Source organism: Podarcis liolepis (assembly GCF_965112155.1).
Source record: "Podarcis liolepis genome assembly, chromosome: 15".
In the NCBI taxonomy this organism is placed as follows: domain Eukaryota; kingdom Metazoa; phylum Chordata; class Lepidosauria; order Squamata; family Lacertidae; genus Podarcis; species Podarcis liolepis.
In genome coordinates, this window is record NC_139566.1 from 13,037,108 (window position 1) to 13,055,124 (window position 18,017).

General features: G+C 49.7%; 2 protein-coding genes and 1 long non-coding RNA gene across 3 annotated transcripts in view; 1 reads left to right on the forward strand and 2 right to left on the reverse strand.

The window, feature by feature from the left end:
• The window catches only part of CCDC88B (coiled-coil domain containing 88B), an 81,640-nt gene that overhangs the window by 51,548 nt on the left and 12,075 nt on the right, over window positions 1–18,017 (reverse strand). The window lies entirely within an intron of this gene.
• ESRRA (estrogen related receptor alpha) lies at window positions 949–16,367 on the reverse strand. The gene is made up of 7 exons (XM_083477627.1): window positions 16,172–16,367; window positions 12,227–12,572; window positions 8,515–8,631; window positions 8,237–8,362; window positions 6,013–6,180; window positions 4,361–4,630; window positions 949–3,140 (listed from the first exon to the last, which is right to left on the reverse strand). Exons 2-7 carry the CDS (start codon window positions 12,558–12,560, stop codon window positions 2,893–2,895), a joined length of 1,263 nt encoding a protein of 420 aa, XP_083333753.1. The 5' UTR covers window positions 12,561–12,572; window positions 16,172–16,367; the 3' UTR covers window positions 949–2,892.
• On the forward strand, window positions 6,174–8,049 carry LOC310694565. Its single transcript, XR_014519754.1, has 2 exons — window positions 6,174–6,299; window positions 6,741–8,049. It is a non-coding gene; the product is annotated as an uncharacterized lncRNA (long non-coding RNA).

An 18,017-nucleotide genomic window follows, 5' to 3' on the forward strand; every position in this document is an offset into this window, starting at 1 on the left:
GAAAAACCCGCTAGACGAAAGGGTTTTCCGTTTTTCGATGCGCTTCGTAAGACGAATTTCCCTATGGGCTTGCTTCGCAAGACGAAAACGTCTTGCGATTTTTTCCGCTTCCCCCCCTTTTTCTAAGCCGCTAATAGCCGCTAAGCCTTTAATAGCCGCTAAACCGCTAATAGCGCTAAGCCGCTAATAGGGTTGCTTCGCAAGACAAAAAAACCGCTAGACGAAGAGACTCGCGGAACGGATTATTTTCGTCTTGCGAGGCACCACTGTAGATCATTTCTCATGGAGAACATTATCAGTGGCTATCTTAAGCTCTGCCTCCACTGTCAAAGGCAGTATGGGCCTCTGAATACCAGCTGCTGGGGAATCACAAGAGTTCCTGTTTCACTCGGATCCTGCCTGTGGGATTCCCATTGTGTTATCTGGTCAGTGTGAGAACAGGAAGCTGGACTGGACAAGTCTCTTTATGTTCTTAAGGACAAGTCTTTGGGAAGAAAAACTGAACTATATATCAGAAAGCCCCAGCATCACACCCTCCAATATTTCACTGATGTAAACAGGGAGTTGTTTGTAAGACCTCCAGCCAGTTTATCCCATTTGACCACCTTATGGATGGTTTCTTAGGCCATTCATTCATTCCTGGGGTGCTTGTAATTGAGATGACAAGCTCAGCTGACTTTTTCCTAACAGCATACATTGCTTTGTTGGGGGGGGGGGGCAGCCCAAGTTGTTGAGCTTTTATTAATAAACCAGTTTCTTGGGAAATTGCGGGTAAAAATACATTAGCTTCTAATGTAGGGTGGGGGGACAGAACCTCAGGTAATTAAGTACTTTCAATGCTTTCAAATACTTGTGGATCCAGAGGGCACACCTGCCCCCCTAGGCTATGCCAGTGTGTTTTTCCCAGCCTCATCACACAGCACGCAGGAAGACAACAACAGACAGCAGTTGACTGTCAGGCCGCAATGGCCTTTTTTAATTTGTTCAGTAATAGAGCTCTCTATGAATGTGTATGTGTAGCCGCCTATACACAAATCAGAGGTATTTATAATATGTACACACACATAATTTAATACAAAAAAAAGTCTCCAGCTTCTCCTCTCCCCTCCCCCCCGCAACCAGGGCAAGGGAGGCTGCAGCCCCACCTCCCTTCCGTGTGTAGGTGGGGGGGAAAGAAGCGAGCCAGAAATGGGGTAGATTTCTTTTTCCTGCAACAAATATACAGTAAAATATATTGCTATGTACACGGCTCTCAGCTACAGGCCATGCAGCCTCCCTCCTTGGTTTAAGTTAGAGCAGGAACAGGGAAGCTGCAGGCCACTGCAAGCGTCGTTGTTGGACTCCAACTCCCATCAGCCCCTGCAGCCAGCGTGGCCCATGGGAGTTCTAGTCCCAACAGCTGGTGGGCCAACGTAGCTTCCCCACCCCCCTGGTTTGGCGGGTCAAAAGGGAATTAAGGAGAGGCGGGGAAGAGGTTTTATTTATTGCTTTGGGTGTAAGATGGGGTTGGCTTAATGGGGGCGCAGGGAGGAACTAGCTGCGTAGCCTCGTAGTGTGAGGGGAGTTGTGGGAGCGGGGTTGATATGAAATCACACCTGAAAAAAAAAAGCACAAATTGCCTTTTTAACTATTGCTACAAGGGAATTAAGTGAAAGAACTTTGGATGGAGCGTGAAAGGCCCTGCCTTTTCCCTTCTGCAGAGGAGGAGCGGGGAGGGGGGGCTGGACTCCCACCACTGCAGCCACACACTCAAACACACCCCTTTCCCCACTTTTTTTAAGGCAGACTCCATGCAAAGCAGAAACGACGTAAGACGCAACCTCCTCTCCCCCCTGCATCATGGGGACCCTCCCCCAAGTTTTTAAATTATTATTATTAATAATATTATTATTATTGCTTATAAGTGATAATGCAACATTCCCAGAGGGAGGGTGGGCCTTTGTGAGGGAAAGAGAAACGGGGGGGGGGGGGCGGACTATCGTCCCCTGAGAGACGCCCTAATGAAGAGACTCTGTACTAAGGAGGCAGAAAGGAGGTCAAAAAGAAAAGAAAAGTGTTGTGGGTCTTCCTTCCCCTCCACAAATCTCTCTCCCTCCTTATTTCTGGAGAGCTGTGGATCTACGGTCTCGACACTCTCACCCTCATTAAGGTGCATTTGGCTGGGCCCAGCCCAGGGGCAAAACCAAGATGGCGTTTGAGTGGTGTAGGAAAGAGGCCGTGAACCTGCTGTCTCTGCTCTCCATTCCGTGCTATCCTGTAGCTGCATCCTGGGGCAAGAACAAACCATTCAACCCCCCCCCCCAGCACACACACAGACATGCACACACGCACACACACACAACCCTCCCCAACAACTACCCTTCCTCTCCCCTCCTCCATGCCTCGCAAATGCAATATGGCTTCCAGGCTAGAGCTACAGTGGCTAACACCCACCCCCTGCCCTTCCCCAAGTTAATAAATTAAAAATTAAAGTATGGCTTCCAGTGTGAATGTCAAAACTTTCTCTTGTCTCCCTTTCTCCCTGCCCCACGTTGCGGCAGCCCAGCCTCTGACGTCCAGAAGGGCTGGTGGTTTGTGTTTTTTTTCATTTTAAAAAAACTACTCTGCCTCCCCCATGGGGTCTGTTCTCTTCAGAAAAGAAAAAAAAATCAGCCTCAGTGCAAAGCAATGGGCAGCTATCACATTTGCATACATTGAAATGCGTTTTTTTAACATGAGGCAGATGAGCGGCGGTTCTGGGAGGGGGGGGGATTGTGTGGGAGGGGAAAACCCAAGCCCTGTTCCATTTCTGCACGCGCGCCCCCCCCCCAACAATCCCCCATAACCAGTCAGTCTGTACTTTGCTCCCCTCCCCAAATCCTGTCCCCTGCCCTCCCCTCCCGGCCTCCTCCTTCAGTCCATCATTGCTTCCAGCATCTCCAGGAAAAGCTTATGCATGGGGACCTTGCCCTCCAGTTTGAGGCTGTAGAAGTGGTGGAGGACGCGGGTGGCTGTCTGGCGGAGGAGGGGCAGCGTGAGGAGGAGGCGGCCGGCCCGGCGGGGCTCCTCGGGGCGCCTCGACGCTTCGTATTCCAGCAGGGCCTCGTGTAGCACGTCCCGGAGCCGCTGCACGGCTGCCATGTCCTCAATGTGCACCGAGTCTGGAGGAAACAGGAAGGGTGGGAAATAGATGCACACAGCAGCGATTAGGACCCCCTAGCTTGATGGGAGAGACTACGGGAGCTTCAGTAGCCGGGAGTGCCCTTTGCCACTCTTCTTTTTTGTTTTTTCAAAAATCTTATTGATTTTCCAAAAAATTTAAACAAACAAACAAACATAAATCTCAACCATATTTAAACCTACTTAGTAATATTGTTAAGTGACTTCCTCGTATCCCCCTGGTTGAATTTCAGTGTATATCATTATTAACGGTTTTCCAAAACCAATATTCTTATAAAATTAACTTGATCACTTAACATCTTCTTTTCTCTCCAATTCGGCATTAAACATATTAATTCATCACACTGCATATTTAAATCCTAAGCCTATCTGGTATTTGCAAGCTTTTCCAATTAATTAAACTTAACAAATTTAACTAAATAATCTTTAAATTTCGTCCATTCTTCCTGGTAATCTTCCTCCTTTTGCCTCTCTTGGACAGGGGCAGCCTGGCCATGTTGAATCATGCACTGAGATTTCTGAGGGACACTTTTTAAACCTGTATAGGGATGTTTATAATGTTTGATGTTTTATTATGTTTCTGTATATGCTGAAAGTCACCCAGAATGACTCAGGAAACCCAGTCAGATGAGTGGGGCTCTAATAATAATAATAATAATAATAATAATAATAATAATAATAATAATAATATACAATGCCCACCTGGCTGGGTTTCCCCAGCCATTCTGTGTGAATCCCAACAGAATATTAAAAACTATAAAACATCTAACATTAAAAACTTCCATAAACAGGGCTGACTTCAGATGTCTTCTGAAAGTTGTGTAGTTGTTTATTTCCTTGACATCTGATGGGGGGGGGTGTTCCACGGGGCGGGCGCCACTACCAAGAAGGCCCTCTGCCTGGTTCCCTGTAACCTCACTTCTCGCAGTGAGGGGTCTGCCACAAGGCCCTCGGAGCTGGACATCAGTGGGGGGGGACATGCTCCTTCAGGTATACTGGGCAGAGGCCTTTTAGGGCTTTAGACTTTGGGCTAGTCACATACCCACCTCACAGGGTTGTTGTGAGGAGAATATGGTGAATCTGGGCAGAGCGATGTATGCCACCCTGGAGGAAAGGTAGGATATAAAGGAAACAATAAACATTATGGGGAAAGCCCCCACCTCACCCGCCTGGCATCTCTCTGCCTGTGAAAGGGACTCACCTGAGTTGGCAAGCGCCAAGGCCTTGAGAAGCACATATTCCTCTCGCTCCAGGCGCAGGGCCCGGTACTTGCGCACAAGCTGCAGAACCACCCCACTGAGCTCCAGTAGCCCCGCTGCCCTTGCCGCCTCCTCGTCCAGAGCAAAGTCCTCCGCGAAGACGATTTCGTCCTCGCAGGGCAACGAACGCCAGGCCACCCCCAGCAGCAAGACCTCCAGCCACACGCTCTGCAGTACAGACATCTGGTCCGCCAAGGACAGCGCTGGAAATCCTGAGCCAGGAAGGACAGAACAGGAAAGAAAAGGATGAAGAGGGATTAATTCACAGCTAACTAGCTGTTTGCAGGGTGGCCTGTGGCGAGCAGAAATTGATTCCAAGCAACCAAGTGTGGGTGCTTAGAAATGATTCATTGCTTTTTTTGGATGAGGTTTCTGTCAGGTGGATTTGTAGCCGGTTGACTGACTGAACCCAAAGAGTACTCATTAATGGTTCCTCATCATCCTGGGGGAAAGTGACAAGCGGGGTACTGCAGGGTTCTGTCCTGGACCCATTGTTGTTCAACATCTTTATAAATGACTTGGATGAAGGAATTGAGGGGAAGCTCATCAAATTTGCAAATGACACCAAATTGGGAAGGGTAGGTGAAAGAATCGTGATTCAAGATGACCTTAGACTAGAGAACTGGGTCAAAACTAACAAAATGAATCTCAAAAGAGACAACTATCAGGTTCTACACTCAGGCAAGAAGAACCAGCAGCACAAATATAAGATGGCGGACACCTGGCTTGCTAGTAGTACATGTGAAAAGGATCTAAGGGTCTTAGTAGACCATAAGCTTAACACAAGTCAACAGTGTGATGTAGCAGCAAAAAAAGCTAATGCTATTCCATTCTGCATCAACAGAAATGTAGCTTTCATATCAAGAGAAGCAATAGATTCCTCCCAACTCTACAAATCTATAAATCTATGAATAGTGTGGTACTATTTTGCCTTGATCAGACCACACCTAGAGCACTGTGTCCAGTTTTGGGCACAATTTAGGAAGGATGCTAACAAGCTGGAATGTGTGCAAAGGAGGGCAACCAAGATGATCCAGGGTTTGGAAGCAAAGTCTTATTAGGAACGGTTGAGAGCTGGGTATGGTCAGCCTGGATAAGAGGAGACTGAGGGGAGATAGGATAGCCATCTTCAAGTATTTAAAGGGTTGTCACATGGAAGGTGGAGCAAACTTGTCTTCTCCTGCTCCAGAGGGGAGGACTCCAAAAAATGGCTTCGAGCTACAATAAAGGAGTTTCCAACCAGACACCGGGAAGAATTTTCTGATGGCAAGAGCTGTTTGACAGTGGAGCAGTCTTTTTCAGAAAGTGATGGGCTCTCCTTCATAGAAGGTTTCTAGACAGAGGTTGGATGGCCATCTGTCATGGATGCTTTAACAGGTAGCTAGTTGTCGGGAGAGAGTGGATGGCAGAAAGAGAGAAAGCAATGATGTGCCCCACGCCCCACCACCAACTCTGGATCCCAACGGAGTATTCCTGAGCCTTGTGCCAAGCTCAGCAATGGACCAGAAGTCATTGTGGGTCTTTGGACAGTGGCAAGGTAATATCTGTGCAACAGCTGGACAGGCATGACTTTGAGCCAACCCCTTTCTCTCACCTGGTATGTTTTTGGCCCAGCCGATGATGACCACGATCTCCCGGTCAGCCAGATCGCACAAAGTGCTCGCTGCTTTGGCGGGACTGTCAGGAAGTGCAGGGTCGGGCATGGCGTACAGCTTCTCAGGCTCCGCCACCAGCAAGTGCGACACCATTGTGTTCATTGGAGCTGAAGGGAGCAGGGGTGGAAGAAAGGATGTTGAGGATCAAAGATGAAAGAAAGAGAAGTGTCAGGAGTAAGCTGTACACTCCAGATTCACAAATCTCCCTTTTTTTGCTTGGGGGAATGTAATAGGTATGAGTTACTCGTGTGTAAGCTGGTGCCTTTCTCGGTTAATTTGCCTTGTTAAACCTTTCTGACTGCACAGCCCCTTCTCATCGTGACTGTCTCAGTCACTGGCAGAATCCGTCAGTGGGCGTTTCTTGAACCTCTTCCAACATAAAAGTTGTTTGACACCCAGTCTCCTCCTCCTCTCACTGCGCGGGAGTCTTCTGCGCAGGGAAGGCATGGGTAGCGGAGGACCTGGGCTCTCCTCACTGATGTCCAGTGAAGAGTCCTGGAGCCCTCTCTCCAATTCCCCCGTCTGCCCCCCTTCATCCCTGGTGTTGCGCTGAATGGCTTCCCCCTCTACTGAGCTGTTTCTCCCCCTGCTGCTGGGTCCTTCGCCAGCATCATCTGGGAGCCTCCCCTTCGCCTCTCCCTCCAATGTCAGTTCCCTGACAGGGAAGTATCCCCAAATTCAGGTAATGCTGGTTGGCAATTAGGCCAGGGACAGGGAGCCGGTGAGCCCCTCAGAAGCTGCTGGACTACAACTCCCATGATCCTTGATCATCGATGATGCTGGCTGGGACTGATGGGAGTTGGAGTCCAATAGAGTCCAGAGGGCCACACGTTCCTCAGCCTTGATCTAATCAGGGAAGTGGGCCAAAGGAGGCCAGGGCCCATTTTTCTCTCTCATCTTTTCTCATTTTGCCATCAATCATAGCTGTACCTGCCAGCCTAAGAGCCACTTTAAACACAAGAAAAATGAAGATGACACAATCCTCCTGGAACTATGGCACTCCAGAATGCACCACACATGTGTGTGTACGTGTTTGTGGGTAAAACACATGTCTGAATGCTCCCCAAAGATAGAACAGCAACTTCTTCCCTGCTTGTGGGAAGTTAGCCTATTAGGGATCCTGGAATAACTGGTGGTTTTTGCTTTTAGTATTTTTTGTTACAACAATCAACGATAACAAACTTCAACAAAGTATGCAGTAGTGATGTTCTGGTCAAATTACCCACTCTCCCTTTTGAATTTGCATATGAGTTACAACACATTAAAGCACTGACGACTCTGCGGACAGCATAAGCGGGATTTATATTTGTAAACTCCTTAGAAGCCTGTTTAGCAGTAAGTGGCATATAAACAAATAGATAAGCTTTCTCTCGGATGCACCTGTTTTTTAATGCACATTACAAAGGGGAAGATTCAATTGAGCAATGTCCTCCCCTCTCAATAGTACAGGCCCAGAGGGCAATACGAAAGTGTAGCTGTTAAATCCTGGCCTACGCTCTCTTCTTCTTCCTCCCAGGGTTGTGCCTGCCAGGTTGCCAAGGTAACAAGCGTTGCTCACATTAGAAGCCCTTTCCAAGGGGATAATTCCACAGTGAGAATGGTACCATTGGTGGCTACTTAAGGTTAGGAGGAGAGACTAAGGAAGCCCAGCTTCAACAAGGGGGAAAAGGCAGAGCATTTTCTGGTTCAATAAAACACTCCGGAGTCCAAGCCTATATGAGACACTTGTGGGGATAGAACCTCAGGCCCAGGAGTGAAATGCGGCCCTCCAAGCCTTTCTATTTGGCCCTCAGAACTCTCTTTGGGCCACACCTCTTCACTGGCTCTGCTTCAAACCCTCCTTAAGTGTTTTGGCCTAGCTGAACAGCATCCTTAAACTCTAGCAATGCCTCTTGCTTGCTTGGAAGAATGGTACAGACAGGTGCTTGTGGAAAACTAACCCGTGGTACAAAGGCAAAATAAATATTCTTTCTGTCGCCCTCTTTTGCTTCTGGACCTGCTCACCGCTGGCATGTGGCCCCCGGAACATCACCCAGTGGAGAATGTGGCCCCTGGCTTGAAAAAATGTTCTCTGGCTCTAGGATGGAGACATAGCCCTGGGCCCCTTTATCCCCAAACTCTGGATAAGAGTCTGGGGTTCAGGGGGGCACCTCAGTCCTTTACCTGGTTTCTTGGTGGTCGCTGTAGCAATCTGTGGGGTGACGAATGCACTGGGGTAAGTGGCACCCTCCACCTCAGGCCGGCGCTTGTACTTCTGACGCCCTCCTCGCACCCGGTCGAGACGTACCCCTGGAGAAGACCAAAGCTGATTCAGAACATTTTCAACCTGTTAGGAGCTCGGTCTTCCTCCTGCAAGCTGTTTCACAAGCGCTGTGCACCCTCCCGCCCCGTCAACCTTGGCGCCACGCCCGAGGTTTAGGCCCCGAGGCCCAAAGCCGTACCTTCCTTGAGCATGCCCACGCGCAGGCACTTGGTGAAACGGCAGGCCTGGCAGGCTTTCCGGCGCCGCTTTGTGATCTCACATTCGTTGGTGGCCGGACAGCTATATTCAATGCTGCCTGAGAGAGAAAGAGAAAGGGCCAGAAAGCTTAAAAAAGCTATAGTATAAATAATAATATATGCATTTACTCAATAATATTGTTTATTTATTGCATTTATATCCCACTTCCCTCCCCCCCCCCCCGGGAGCTCAGTGTGGCATACATGGTTCTCCCACTTCTCATTTAATTCCCACAACAACCTTGTGAGGAAGGATAGGCGGAGAGGAAGTGACTGAGCCCAAGATCGCCCAGCGAGTTTCCTGTCCAAATGGGGATTTGAACCCTGGTCACCCAAGTCCTAGTCTAACATTCTAACCACTGTACTTCTTGACCCTGACTTTTGACACTTGAGGTGTATATTTTTAGGACCCACCTAATTTCTGTGTGATACTGAAATATTGCGTGTGTGTACATACACACACGCAATATTTCAATATTAATAATGTTTTAATTGTTGTAACCTGCCCTAGGACCTTAGGGTGAAGGTCAGGTTATAAATTGTAGTAGCAGTAATCAGCACTGGCTCTTGCATTTTGTTGAAAGAAAGCATTTTTATATCAAAATGATGTTTGAATTTTAAGTGGAAGCTTCAGTCATGAGTTCTTAGTTTTGGGGTATTTGGGGGTCTCTCGCCCATTAATAGGGCATTTTAAATTCAGATGTTTTGTAAGGGCATCTCCTTTTGCCCACACTTTCCTGTCCCTGGTTTTTGTTTTGTTTTGTTTGATTTCATTGGATTTCTGTTTTTAATTTGCTTTTAGAAGCATTTTACACTACTGTTCTACTGTTGCTGGGTTGTTATTGTTGCTTTATTTTTGTTTTAATAATATTGCTTAATGCCTTAAAGTCATACACCACTTAGAGGGTTTTAAAAAATAAATAAATTAAGCAATGCTCCTAAATAAATAAAATAAAAACCTCTGTTCAAAGAAGACAAAAGTTTGCAGCCCACGTTAGTCATACACAGAGTAAATCCACTGATGTGAATGGACGTGACTAACTTAGGGTCATTGCCAGTCAGTGTCAGTGGATAATACTGAGCTAGATAAAGTAATGGCCTGACTTGAGATAAAAGTAGCTTCCTATGTTCCAAATGCCACATTAGCCAAGTGGAACCTCCAGGTGCAGTAATAGTATACCTCAAATTACTGGTTATGAGGCGGGAGAAGCTACTGGCTTCACAGCCTGTTTGTGGGCCCCTATCCAGTGCTACAAAACAGATCAAGGAAGCTGTATCAGTGCAAAGGTTCAGGAATGACACAAGTTCAGGAAGTATTTCTTCATGGAATACATACTTAACTTATGGAATTCCCCCAGCACAAGATGAGGCAACGGCACTGAGCTGAAATGGCTCTTTTCTGAAATTCCGTAAGTTCATGGAGGAAGAGTAGTCTATTGTTTAAAGTGTGTGGCTCAGTCGTAGAGCATGAGACGCTTCATGCTCAACGTTTTGCCCAGTGTCGGGTTCAAGCCCAATGTTGGGCAAAACATTCCTGCATTGCAGGGGATAGGACTAAGTGATTCTCATGGTGCCTTCCAACTCTATGATTCTAGGACATCCAGAGAGAGAGAGTCTGTCTAAGGCCACATTCATACCATACATTTAAAGCAGCATTGTACCATGCTAAACAACCACGTCTTCCCCTAGAGAATTCTGGGAGCTGTAGTTTCTTAAGAGTGCTGAGTAATCAATCCCTCTTCCCAGGGAACTCTGGGAATTGTAGCTTTGCGAGGGGAATAGGGGTCTCCTAACAACTCTCAGCATCCTCAACAAACTAAGGCTCCCAGAATTCTCTGGGGGAAACCATGTCTGTTTAAAGAGGTATCACAGTGCTTTTAGTGTACAGTGCAAACGTGTCCAAACATGGTGGGCAATCCCTGAAGAACAGCCAGGACCAAAATAAGAAGTTCATAACATGAAAGGAGCCCTGCTCGATTAGGCCAAAGGCCTATCCAATCTCAGCATTCTGTTCTCACGGTAGCCAACCAGATGCCTATGGGAAGACCACAGGCAGGACATGGAAGCAACAGCAATCTCCCCACTGGTATTCAAAAGGTAGGCTGCCTCTGATTCCAGAGGTAGTCTAGAGCAGTGTTTCCCAAACTGGGGTCTCCAGCACTACAACTCCCATGATCCCTAGCTAGCAGAGCCAGTGGTCAGGGATGATGGGAATTGTAGTCCAAAACCAGCTGCAGGCCCAAGTTTGGGAAACACTGGTCTTTCCCCAAGACTTTTGTCTCTCCACACTGTGCCACATTTTATGCACCTCTACTAAGTCCCCGCTTATTCTAAACTCACAAAGCCTCAAATACTGGAGCCTTTCCTCACAAGCCCACCCAGGGATGGCTGTGGGCAGAATTCCTCTATTGCATGGGGTTAGTCCCTTCCAACTTTACCATTCTATGATTCTAAGGGAGTTACTTCACCCCCTCGTTCAGTTCTTTTTCTTAACCTTTTCCAGCTCTACAAGATCCCTTTTTCAGGCACGGAAGCCAGTACCGTACATAGTATTTTAAGTGCGTACTGCACCATAATTTGCATAAAGACATAATCTTGGCAGTGTTTTCCCCCAGCCCCATTTCCTAAGGATTCCCAACATGGAATTCACATTTTTCACAGCTGCTGCACACTTGATCGCAGCAATTTAATTATAGTACTTCTTACAGACCAACTTGGTAAAATGCATCCTATAGGTTGGTGTTGTTTGCCACAGCAGCTAGGAATTTACATTCAAAAGGTGGGGGTTTTTTTAGGAGGGGGGTTATGGGAGACCTTTTAATGATTTTAACGAAGTGATGTGCTGATGCCGGATGCTGTAAATGTCAATTAAACTCTGTTAATGGAGAAAACTATGTGTGAGCAAGAAGCGAGGGTGTTTGATTTTGCAAAGCCCTTTCATAATGCGCAATAAAGTTCATTCATACTCAGGCTTCCTACAGTTGTATTAACCTCCACAAGTAAAAGGGACTTCTTTCTCCACCCCCTCCCCAAGTAAGCTGAACATTTAGGAAAGAGACCTAGAATATCCCTGAAGAGCACAGCCCAACCCCTCACCATGGCACCAGCCCTGTTAACATCTATTCACCGTGATAGCTAAATAGAACCTCACTTTTAAGAGACAGTCTACCAGAGGGGCAACAAGCGTCTCAGAAAGGTCTATCTGTCATCGGAACAACAGGATGTGAGACTAGATCAGGGGTGGGGAACCTGCAGCCTTCTGGACTACAACTCCCATCATCCTTGACCACTGATGACGCTCACTGGGACTGATGGGAGTTGTAGTCCATCACTACCTGGAGGTCCAAAGGTTCCCCAGATGACCTGATCCAGCAGGGGCTTTTTCTTCTTAGGAACATCAGAAACCGCTTTATAGCAAGTCAGTCCATTGGTCCATCTAGCTCAGTACGGTCTACCCAGACTGGCAGCTGCTCTCCCGGGTTTCTGGTAGGGGGTATTCCCAGCCTGACCCAGAGATGCCGGGAATTGAAACCTTCTGCATGCAAAGCAGATGCTCTCTCACTGCCCTTCCTCAAACAAAGACCCCTTTTCTTCCCTAACAGCTTTAGGGGAACCCCAGACTTCTCTTGCAGCGCCCAGGCAGTGGTGGCCTACCTTGGATAGTCCTCTTGAAGAAGGCCTTGCAGGCTTCGCAGGAGGCCACGCCATAGTGGTACCCTGAGGCAACGTCCCCACACACCAAGCACAGCCGCTTGGGCATGGCGCTCAGCATGTACTTCCCCCGCCCTGGGGGCTCGTCCGGGTCGTCATCATGGCGTCGCCGGGAGGCCCCCGTCCCGGCAGGCAGCGCCCCAGCGGTCTCGAGCTCTTGTGGGGCCCCGCTGGCGCTGGTGTCGGAAGACCCACTGGGGCTGTGCTGGGCAAGGCTGTCTGGGGAGGCCGGCTCCGTTTTGATGAAAAACTCTGCCCGGCGTTCCCGGGATGACATGGCTGGAGAGGGCTGCAGGAAAGAGGACACAGATGGGGAGCGTCAGAGAAGAGCGGCCACGACATACCAAAAAACCTGAAACAGCAAGAATGTTGGAAAATATTTCCCCTTCCTAGGCCACATTCACAACACTGTTGACGCCACTTTAAAGAGTCATGGCTTCCCCCCACAGAATTATGGGAGGTGCAGTTTGTTAAGGGTGCTGAGAGTTGTCCGGAAACCCCTATTCCCCCCCCAAAAAAAAGCTACAACGGCTGGAGCTCCCTGGGAAGAAAGATTGACTGATAAATCACTCTGTGCACCTTTAATTCCTAAGGTGCTTTGGGGGAAAGTCATGACTTTACTGAGTGCTTTAAATGTGTAGTGTACATGTTGATCGAGTATCTTAAAAACTGACGGAATTGCACAGGTTAAGTCCATTTTCTAAAAAAATGGATGGGAGCCCTTCGGTGTGATAAAACTTAAAGGTGGTGTTCAAAGGCAGATCTTTAAAATAATGACGATTAATCCGTTTCTCACTCAGAAGGGACCACAATCACAAACAGAATTCGGCGGCCGGGCTGTAACAAAGAGCAGAGAGCCACAGTCCGCCATCCCAAATCCTGCCCTGTCACTTGGATGTGCGTCACAAACCCACCACCCAATCAGGGACCAGCATGGAATTTGGGGGGCTAGGCCAAGTTAGCCAACTAGGGGGAAGAATCTGACGACAAATCAATCAGAAGAACCGAGTCAGGGCGTGGGGTGGGGGACAACAACCCCAGTACAGTGGTACCTCAGGTTACATACGCTTCAGGTTAAAGACTCCGCTAACCCAGTAATAGTGCTTCAGGTTAAGAACTTTGCTTCAGGATGAGAACAGAAATCGTGCTCTGGCGGCGCAGCGGCAGCAGGAGGCCCTATTAGCTAAAGTGGTCCTTCAGGTTAAGAATAGTTTCAGGCTAAGTACGGACCTCCGGAATGAATTAAGTACTTAACCCGAGGTACCACTATAATTTCATCAACCTGAGTTTAGGGGGCCTCCAGTTCCGCTGCTCAATCTGGGGAGCTGCCCCCCACTGAAGGAAGTGATAGCATATACCCCAATTCTACATTCAACTCCGTTAATGGAGACATAGCAAGGAAGAGCTCTTGGGCCAACCGTGGCTTAATTCAGACAGGCCAAGAGACTCTCTTCAAAATTTACTGCCTTTTTGGCAGCGTCCTATGTGTGGGAATGCGGGGGGAGAGTGTTCCTCACTCCATGAAGGCCCTGCTATGTAGGCCTCCCCCCCCTTTAATCTCATCAACCTACACACTGTCCGCCCCACAGCTGCTGGCCTGGGATCCAGCATCCCGCCGGAAGAATGGAGTGGCCTCAAGGTCACTCCAGGGAGATACAATCAGGCACCCAGGCAGGGCTGGCGATGGCATCAAAGGCAGTGGACTCTCGCTGCCTCTGGTCCGGTCCTGTCCTGTCCCTGACCGCCTCTTTGGAGAACAGCAACATTCTGGGGCTTTGAGAGTTAAATGTAAACACGCAGAGGACAGGAATAGCCGCTTGGCTCAGCAACCTGACATCTCTTCTCTCCCCCCTCCCTGCCCCTGCAACTTCAATGCAACAAAGATTAACCCTCCCACACACGAATTGTGCCCCCTCCCATCTCCTGCACTCCTTAGGTTAAGGCTCTCTGCCCCCCCACCTCTTCTGGACACTGGATTGTTGAGGTTTCCTTCCATAACCAGCCAAGATTTCATACTGATGTCCTGGCTACAAATTGGGAGGTGGTGGTGTTGTGTCTCGCTGCCCTCCTCCTTCTGAGTTTGGAGAAGGGGCAAAAGTGACCGCAGAGAGCCGTTTTTAAATACCCCTCCTCAAAGCAACTAGGCCTGCAGTGCGGGGTTGCGGGGAGGAAATGCAAATATGACTTTTAAATTGTACTGCTTTCGCATTTCAATGTTTGCGGCCCTGGGCTAATTGGGACGAAGGGCGGGATACAGATTCCATAAACAAACACATAAAATTGATAAAAATATTACTAATAATAAGCACCTGCGGTTCATTACCTAGCATTATTCATGTGTTCGGAGCGGTGCCCTGAGCGAAAGAGAAAGACCAGTAATCACCCTAGGACAGCGTCTTTAACTCCAGGCACGCAAGACACCTCTTAGCGCACGCTCTGCCCCCGCACCCCTAAGTGACACCCCCTCTGTGTCTCTGTTAAGAGGTTTACCCTCCCCACTTTTGCCAGGCCAGTCAAAGGACCTTTGTCCTCTGTGGATCAGTGCATCATCCCTTACCCAATCGGGGACAAGAGTGGAGTTTATGCAAGAGGAGGAGGGGAGCAGCATGGGCCAGAGAGAGGGGGCTAGGAGACATTGCCCAACTTTCTCCCAACCCCCCCCCCCCGGTAGGCAGAAGCCATTCAGAAAAGTCCATGTACACATCGGCCACAGACTTTCGATCGTTCTCAAGACTCCATAAAGCAGGAGACTTTGTGAAATCAGGGCAGCTGTCTGAAGCTCCCGGACACCTCTGCACACCACGTCCCTGCAGCTGAACAATCTGTGGTCATATTTTCTTGGGCTCCATGTGGAAAGCCTGTGTGCCCATGACCTTTGACCCTTCTGCAGTTCACTTCTGTCACTCTCCCCCACACACCCCACTTACTACGGGCCGCAGTGCCCCCTAGTGGCCGAGCGGTGAGGCCAGCTGGGCAAAAGAGACAGGGCACTCTCATGTCTGAGCCCTCTCCCGTTCACACGTGCCCAGGCGCGCATGAGTTTGCTATGCACATGGCTGCGAAAAGGTTTCCCCGTCCAGGCAGCTGCAGGGGGTATATGCAGACCGTGTCTGTACACACAAGGGAGACTTCTCCACTCATCTGGGCGCAGCACTTCAACATCTCCATGTGAGCACATCAGTGCGCCCTCCTTGTACATGCGCAAGCATTTCTCTTTCTCTTCCCGTGCCCTTGCACCTAAGCAAGCAGGCCTACCCAGGTGCCTACGTGGGACCCACCTACACCTGCACAACACACCATATCCGCACTATGTGACCTTAAATCATGTCCCTCACCCCCCGCCGGCTGCGCCATGCCCCACACTGCTTGTCCCCGGGTCTGCGCACTCTGCTGCAGGAGCACGACTCTGCCTGGCAGCCTCAACAGAGACATCCACACGAGCACTTTCATGCCCCTGATCTGTGCCCACACATTTCTCCATTCCTCCCCCACACATGATTTTTGCCCTCTGCCACACTAACAGAGGCACCGCAATAGACGTGTGTACACCCGTAGTACACCGATATCTATTTGCATGTGAGTGAGTTCTGGCGCACTTGGGGGCGCCGGAGCGTCTACTGACGCGCGTCTGCCCCCGAGTGGGGGGCACCGTGGTGTGTGTGTCCCGCCCCCCGCCCCCCACTTCCAGAACCCTGCCTGCCCCCGCCCCCTGTTTTCTGGATCGGGCGCTCTCTTTCCCTGGAAGGCAACCAACCTCCCACAACGAAAGCGCCGGTCACATGGAGCCGGTTTGGAGAAGGGGGCTGGGATTGGGGGGGGGCGCGATCGTCAGAATACTCCCCGCTTGTTCTTCCTCCTTCTCCTCCTCCTTCTCACGATCGCACTGACCTTGGTCGCAGCCAAGGGCTGGGAGCTGCAGAAAGCGCTGGCGGCGGCGGGGTCCTAGCTGTGTCCGAGCGGGGCGGCTCAGTGGCCCCGCGCGCCGGGGACCGGCCGGGCCATGGGCTGGGGCTGCGCGCTCGCTCCTCGCTCCGGCTGTAGGACACAAAAGGACATCGCAACCCACTTCCTACTCGGCTTCCTCCAGCTGGTGGGGGCGGGGCCTGGAGATGAATATGCAGAGCAGAGGGGCGGGGACAACGCGGTCCCCCCCCCCACCTCTCCAAGGCGCTTGCTGCGCTCTTCTCAACAACGCGCGCCTGCCGCGGCTGCTGGCAACGTGGCGCCCGGAGAGGAGCAGTAGCAGCAGGAGGAGGAGGACTCGGGGCGGGCGAGGGAAAGGTCGTCTCTTGCCCAACGCCCCCCGCGTGGTTGGGGGGCAACCAGCCCGATCGCGGGTGGGGGAGACTTGGGTGTGCGCGCGTCCCGCTCTCTCCCCGCAGCCCCGCTTCTCAAGGTCACCCGGGAAATGGAACCTACCAGTTAAGGAGAAGGAGCTCCGTGGAGCCTCCACTGCCAGGGGCAGTCTACCTACGGGTGGGACAAGCAAGGAGGAGGGGACAAAAGATAAGGAGAGCTTTCCGCAGGCAGGTGGATGGCCCACCGGCCAAGCTTGAGCCAGGCACAGCGCCCGCACTCGGTTCTTCTGGCCGTGGCAGCCAGAGTGCGGTTGACCTCCGCACGGTTTGCAGAAGCGAGTGAAGCATGTGAGATCCTGGCAGCGAAAACAGAAACAGAGTTTTGTGGTACCTTAAGGCTTAACAAATGTGCCATCCGCAACCTTCCCCAACCTATCGAGCTACAAATGGCATCACCTTAGCCAGCACTACTTTATTTAATTTATTATTATTATTATTATTATTAGTAGTAGTAGTAGTAGTAGTAGTAGTAGTTTTATGTAGTTATAAATTATATTTTTTACAATTATTTGTTACAAGTGGGTTCTGCAACAAAATGTTGCAGCGTGGAGTGCTTCTGGTCTTGGCACCTGCAAGCTTGCCAGCTATGCCCTTTCCCAGAAAACTCCATTTCATTCCCCCATCTGCTTCCACATCGCAACTAGCATTTTGTGCTCACTGAGCATGCTCAGTCCTTGAGCTGAGTGTGAGTGTGAGTTCCCCTTAGGATTCCTCCCCCTTTAAAGTTTTTTTTGACCAGTAAGCCCACAACATACATACATTTTTCTTATGCAAACACAACCTTACATGGGCGTCAAACAAACAAACAGATAGGAAAGACAAGGGAGAAAGCAAAATAGGCAGTAGAAAAAACCTCAGGAGGAGGCAGGAGAGCAGGAAACAACGGGTAGCAATCCCATCAGCCATTGCACTGACCCTGGGAGAGTGTTTGGGCATCAGAGAGTTGGAGACTGAGAGAGGGCCTAGCAAGAGCATAGAGAGCAAGCAGAAGGGGATCTTAGCCCTCCTGGCTTTACGTGTTTTTGCACTTGTGGGCTTACTGTATTTGCAAATCTTGAGGCTCCCCATAGCCTCTTCATGCCTTCCTCTCTTGCATGGACAGTTCTATTTTAGCTGCATAAGACTTGACCCTTAAGAATGAGAGCTGGACCATAAAGAAGGCTGATCACCAAAGAATTGATGCTTTTGAATTATGGTGCTGGCGGAGACTCTTGAGAGTCCCATGGACTGCAAGAAGATCAAACTTCTCCATTCTGAAGGAAATCAGCCCTGAGTGCTCACTGGAAGGACAGATCCTGAAGCTGAAGCTTCAATACTTTGGCCACCTCATGAGAAGAGAGGACTCCCTGGAAAAGACCCTGATGCTGGGAAAGATG

What these genes read in the sequence shown, in the direction of transcription:
- ESRRA (XM_083477627.1), bottom strand. Translation starts at nt 12,560, where the DNA reads ATGTCATCCCGGGAACGCCGGGCAGAGTTTTTCATCAAAACGGAGCCG. An exon ending in CTGGGCCAAAAACATACCAG is followed by an intron (nt 4,631 to 6,012) that starts GTGAGAGAAAGG and finishes TTCCTGGCTCAG; the next exon opens with GATTTCCAGCGCTGTCCTTG. An exon ending in CTTGGCGCTTGCCAACTCAG is followed by an intron (nt 3,141 to 4,360) that starts GTGAGTCCCTTT and finishes TGTTTCCTCCAG; the next exon opens with ACTCGGTGCACATTGAGGAC.